Here is a 6,122-nt window from a genome sequence, read left to right as displayed (position 1 = left end):
ACGCTGAATACAAACACAATGTGTTGTAGAAGGACAATGGTCGTGTGCAACAATGCATGAAAAGCCATCGATTCGTGATCTGTTTAAAACATGTCGCTTGTTTTTTTTGGGTGGTAAATTTCTAATGACGATCCAGATGGAGACATTTTGGATTATGAAGATAGGATGGCGAGTCCTGAACTGAACTCTTTCGATTTACAGTAGGTGTCAATGTCATAGAGACCACCTGGGAACAGGATGACCTTCGAGATGACTAACAAGGGAAAGTTCCTTGGCCATTACTTTCGTGTTGACCGAAGGTGAAAACGAAACTTGATTTCTTCTTGCTATATTCTCGGTTTTCCTTTTATTTCCCTCCCTTGGTAAACACAGTAATTACACATGCAGTTTTACCCCATTAGTCCTGCGTTATAGATTTTTATTGTCGCCCCTTTTCTCTTGCGTCCCTATACTTCAAACTTGCAGTCGCTTTTACCTTTTTTCTCAAATATTAATTGCATTAAAACCTCGCATAACAATGAACAATTTCAGTTCACCTCTGATGTATTAATAAATCAGGGTTATTGTTGGTTATCTTCAAATTGCTATTAAATTCCGTTTTCTTTCATGAGCACAAACTACGTGGCATTGAGTTTAACCTACGTCTTGTGAATTTCAACATTTATTATTACATCAAGATCCATTTTTCAAATAAATCCACTGGTCACGAAGAGACCGAACGCTGTTCCGGAGCCTCTGGGTCGTTGAACGCAGATCGAGAAGATGCGCCCCGCCTTTGATGATTTCTACTGTATGACTTTCTTTTTTTGTTCTTCTTTGTCTGCGAAGCGAAGAAGCCTTTAAAAAAATGAACGCACACAAATCCTTGTAGTAACACGCCTTGTCCAATAGCTGGACGACGGACAAATAAGGCAGGAACTGTTGTATCCAAGGGGGAGAAGGGTAAATAGGGGAAGATTCACGTTTTGACCTTGATAATGTAGGGCTGGAAGAGAGTACAAGTGAGTATAAAAGACGGCGTGATCACGTCAGAACATCGTCGTCCGTTCTTTTAGGCTCTTCCTCAAACAGCCCTCACCTTAACCCATTCGACATGAAGGTCACGGTAAATATGATTCAATTTGAATATCTTTGTTGCAAGTTCGATTTAAATGTTTGAGTTTTATAACTCTTTATGCTGATTATAATTGTACCATATGTACCTATATTTTCTCCTGAAATTAGTATGTTGTTATGCTCGCCTTTGCTGCTTTGGCTGCTGCCGAAGAGAACAAGGGCGTGGCTGCTGGAGAACTTAAGAAGACGGTGGTCACTGTTGAAGAACCTAAAGAAGTTCGCGAGGTGAAAGCCTTGCCCGCTTATGCCTTCACCCTTCCTTACGGTTTCGGCTACGCTGCTTCTCCTTACGGTTTTGGCTACCACTCTCCTAATCCTTACGCTTACGGCTACGCGCCAGCGTCCTTCGATGCCACATCTCCCAAGTTCACAGCCAACCCTTTCGCCTTTGGTGCCGCGCCTGCTAAGTTCGCTGCTTCTCCTTATGGTAATGCGTACGGCGCTGCTCCCTACACTTATGGTTACACTGGCTTTCCTTACGGGTACGGATACGCTGCTCCGGCTGCTTTCGGAGCTGCGCCAGCCGCTTCCACCACAGCCAAGTTGGCCACTCAAGCTTACGCTCCTTACGTTGCCGCAAAACAATACCACACACAATACGGTGCCACCTACCCGTATTCTGCCTATCACAGCCCTGCCTTTCCCTACAGCTATGGATATGGTAAATGAAAACAAATCAATAAGATTTTGTCCAGTTGTTATAATAAATAATTCGATTCGCTGGTGTTATAGCTGCCAGCCCTTACAACTTCAAGTTTGATGGCGCTAAAGATAGCGCTTCCACTTACCAACAAGAAAACTTTCCATTTGCCTTCCCTGCTTCCGCATACGCTGGATTTCCATTCACCCTTAAGGAATAAAAGATGATCTGGTAGCCATTTATACAAGCACCCGATTAGGTACGTCATAAGACCAACTCTTTTGATACTATAGTCCTATTCCATTTAATAGATTAAGCACAATTTTCAGTTATGGGTGCGTATAAGCTTATACGTTTGAAATCTTTTTTTAGGTAGTCGACCAATTTCAACAAAGTTGATGGAACGATTTTTTAGAGGACCAGCTGAATGCGTCTCAAAATAATGGACACCTTTATCCAATCATCTATAAAATTTTATGAAAGAACGTATCATATTATAAATTTTTTTTTTTCTTGTGGATTGAACGTAAACATTTTCTGTCGAATAAAAACAAAATTGTCTGCACACACACCATCTTTGACTTTTTTTAAAGCATTTAAGTGGCTCAATAGTTTTTAGTTGCAAAGGGCGGCGAGTCTTTCGGTTAAAGATCGTCTACGCTCAGTGTACATAACTCTTGATAACCACTGTAGATGAACTTTTTCTGCGATAAAAATGAATAAATAACACAGCAGCTTTGCCAGTCTGTCTACCGAATTAACTTTGTTATTGTTGCTTTAGAAAAAATGAGAATTGTACAGTGCACCCTCGTTAATGCCACCCAGTACTATAAAGGCAACGTTTGTGCTGAGACTGGAACTTGTGGTACGCTATAATACACAACACGTGGACAGCTCATGAAACCAGATTTCTGTCAATTTGGCTTTTTGCTGGACGTTACGAACCATAAAATATGGAGGTTTACACCCATATACAATATTATGTAACGCGAGCGAAAACCAGTCCCTTGTTTCGCATGCGTAAGGCACACCCATTAGAAAAGTTTAGTAAGCCAAAAGCATAACCAGCAGAAATCCGAGACTGGCATCTTATAACATTGATGATCTCCGTCGTCCTTGGCGATATGAAATGCAGACTGGAGGACGTCTTAAGGGCATAGACATATACTCTGAAAACTTGTTAGCGCGTCGCCAATGACGCTAGACACAGCATAACGTTACTGTGACATCAAATGCTGTGAGCCTTTAGCGAATGCTAGCAATTCTCATTTGCAACATAACTGAGCCCATGGGGCCATAACTAATCAACTAGTTGCGACCAGCTATCGTTCCCTGGCTCTGCAATGTTCCACTTTTCAACAAATAGATCCCAACTAAACAAACTTCGGCAGTTGCAGACTTTCAGGCAATTCTCATTTACACGTACGTGGGCTGTGTCAATAGCTTGACGATGTGAATAAACGAGGCCACGTCGTACCAGCTGATATTAATAGCACGTCTGTTATAGGTGCACAGCTCTATATACTTCGATCATGAAATGCTTGTTGTCGATTGACGATGTGCATTAGTGGCAATCGTACTCTGTCAACTACAAGCGGCTTCCACACTATTGCCTAAACTGTGGAGATACTTCCCAGAATCTTGTGTTGCAATAGCATTTTCAATCGGACGGTACGTACTCTCTTCAGGTGAAATGTTAAATGGCCGTATCGCTTCATGTTTTGTATATCCAGATGAATGCATTAAATTTCATGGTCGTCACCTTTGCCGTGGCGCACGTCGTCTCTGGTTATTACGGTGGGTATTACGGTGACAACGAAGAAAACGATCAGATCGTCGGCGGGTTCAAAGCCAAACGTGGCGACTATCAATTTTTGGTAAAGAAAAATTGCTGTGTTAACGTCACTGTGTGTTGGCAGTGGCGAAAGGCTGCAGATTATAATGAATGAAACTTATTTATAACCTACGTTTTTTGTTTGGTTCTAACAATAACAGGCGGCTTTATTGCGAGATGACGAACCTTTTTGTGGCGGGTCGCTCATAACACCCAATCACGTTCTGACGGCTGCTCACTGCGTCGACTAGTAAACAGTTGGAAAGAATTTCGTTTAAATCTAACGCGTAGTTTTGCATAATTTTTTATTAGCATTAAGCAGGTCGATTATGGTACTGTTAAGGTATTGCTGAATACAACGACTATCCGCCCAGCCGACGATGGAGCCATCCATAGGGGCGTAAAAAAGATAGTCCATCACAGGAACTATAATTCGGCAACTAGCGTATGCTAATCACTTTTTTGTTCAAAGCGGCAGTCATGATTTGCTCGTTGTTCAGGTCAATGATATTGCAGTTGTAACGTTGGACTCGCCAGTCGAAGGCATCTCGGTAATATCGCTACCTCGAATCGGCACCACCTTGAGGTATTTCAATTTTGATTTAAGAATTAAAAAAAAAAAAATCGGATTTTGATTGAGTGCAATTTTAATCCAAGCATTCATTAATTTTATCGACGCATTGACCCAAATTCAGTTTTTTTTCAACGATGTTCATTTTGACGGTGTCTATAAAGCGCAACGTTTTAACGTAAATTGTTTTGTTGACTTCATTTGATTTTCTGTTTAGTTATGCCGGCTTGTGGGGCACTATTATTGGGTTCGGTCGGACGCACAAGACGCTGGCTGAGGAGGAATCTAGCGGCTTTGGATCCAACAAGCTGCTGGAATCTTCCGTAAAGGTCATCACCAACTCTCAGTGCTCTGCTATGTACGTCGATACAAGAATCAGTAGCTCAATGTTATGCGCTCATGCTGATGGAACAGACACTTGTCAGGTATTTTAATTAAATTTTTACCGACTACTTTTCTTCATTTGCTAGCGATTGGTAGTGAAAGTTATTCGAGGAATATTCTAACACCGCGCGTTTATTGTATTGCAGGGTGACTCTGGAGGACCGTTGATTGTTCATGGAACACAAGTCGGCATCGTCAGCTGGGGTACACGAATATATTTAAGATTTCTAATGTAGACGTTGTATTGAATGTGTTTGAATGTGATTCACAATTTAAAAGGTTATGGTTGTGCCGATTCGAGATACGCCGGAGTCTACACACGACTCACGTTTTTCTACAGCTGGATTAAAGCTAACACTGTTTAACGAATCCAGAGTTTACTACGACGTTGCATAGGATTTTGTTATCTTCAAGTCGTGTAGCAACGGTGAATTGAACGCATTGACTATTAAGAATAAATGCCCTTGCGCCAGCAAATAATTCATGTCCATATGTTTGCATTTCAATTTGGATTTTCACCTGTTGCAGTCTTCCTAGGGACGACTTTGAGGTTTTGCGTTGCTAATTCATAGATAATTACATTATGCGCTGAGAATGGCGAGCAAAAAGTAGAACAAGGATTCTAATACTTTTTTCACTCCACCTATAACGTTCAACTGTTAGAAAATACGAAATTATTCAAGTTTGCAATATGCGCACGAGACACAACGCCAAGAACGCCTAAAACGTTCAGGTTTAGACGAAAATCCCCTCAAACGGAATGTGTCCTCGTACCTTTTTTTTGCTCTGTTTATGTACACATGAGAAAGCGGAAGACAGATCACTCTTATTTATTCGAAATTTCTTTTATTATTTTGCTGTATATGGAAATAAAACTGCAAATAGCGAGCTGTGGGTGTATATATTCTGCTGAAGAGATGAAAACAATGCTGGTTATTTTTTAAAACCTGTTCCACTGCGGAGTTTTATGCAAATACATGGTCAACGACTTCAAGAGTTTTAACAATCGCATTTGTGCCATTTTGAAGTTGGAAACTGGCCTTTCTTTTTGCGGTAAATCCAGTTCAAGGTAAATAAATCTTAACAAAAAACCTCTGGAAAACAATTTAGAACATCAGAAGTGGACACGAATACCTACAACTCCCCGCATGTCTTTAGACGTTTGAAAGCGGGAGAAAGCGGAACGTCTAGTCGGTACCGTGAAGATAATAAAAAAATCAGAGAAATCTGAAACATTCGGTGAGTTTGAGGTGAAGATCATGGCGAAGGGGAAAATGGCAAACTGCAGATCGTGTAATATGCGCACGATAGCCATGGAATACCAGATAGCCATGGCATGGAAAAGTGAGATGTCAAGGCGATTACGCACTTCGAGCCATTTTGAAGGAAAACGAGAAAGAAAGTGTGTTAGTATCTGGAATCATTTCACGGGGAATACCCCGATCAAACTGGTTTCCCCACTAGAAGATAAAATGTTGTTCAGCAGGCGCTCAAGCCGATGGCAGTAAATTTCTGTTCTGGCGATGAGTGCAGTCCACTCATGATGCTTTTTTTGATGGTATTTTTACATTCGTCGA

General features: G+C 41.2%; 2 protein-coding genes across 2 annotated transcripts; both read left to right on the top strand.

The window, feature by feature from the left end:
* Positions 1–1,078: 1,078 nt before the first annotated feature.
* LOC130690168 (uncharacterized) lies at positions 1,079–1,998 on the top strand. The gene is made up of 3 exons (XM_057513166.1): positions 1,079–1,105; positions 1,225–1,777; positions 1,849–1,998. Exons 1-3 carry the CDS (start codon positions 1,094–1,096, stop codon positions 1,974–1,976), a joined length of 693 nt encoding a protein of 230 aa, XP_057369149.1. The 5' UTR covers positions 1,079–1,093; the 3' UTR covers positions 1,977–1,998.
* A 1,291-nt stretch (positions 1,999–3,289) lies between these two features.
* LOC130690163 (trypsin alpha-3-like) lies at positions 3,290–5,025 on the top strand. The gene is made up of 8 exons (XM_057513159.1): positions 3,290–3,427; positions 3,490–3,633; positions 3,752–3,840; positions 3,903–4,035; positions 4,091–4,176; positions 4,379–4,586; positions 4,692–4,749; positions 4,825–5,025. The coding sequence occupies exons 2-8, from the start codon at positions 3,490–3,492 to the stop codon at positions 4,908–4,910; spliced, it is 804 nt and encodes a 267-aa protein (XP_057369142.1). The 5' UTR covers positions 3,290–3,427; the 3' UTR covers positions 4,911–5,025.
* Positions 5,026–6,122: the final 1,097 nt, after the last annotated feature.

The sequence above is a fragment of the Daphnia carinata genome, chromosome 6 (genome assembly GCF_022539665.2).
Source record: "Daphnia carinata strain CSIRO-1 chromosome 6, CSIRO_AGI_Dcar_HiC_V3, whole genome shotgun sequence".
In the NCBI taxonomy this organism is placed as follows: domain Eukaryota; kingdom Metazoa; phylum Arthropoda; class Branchiopoda; order Diplostraca; family Daphniidae; genus Daphnia; species Daphnia carinata.
Note: the sequence above shows the minus strand (reverse complement) of the source record. Positions and strands in the feature narration are given on the sequence as shown.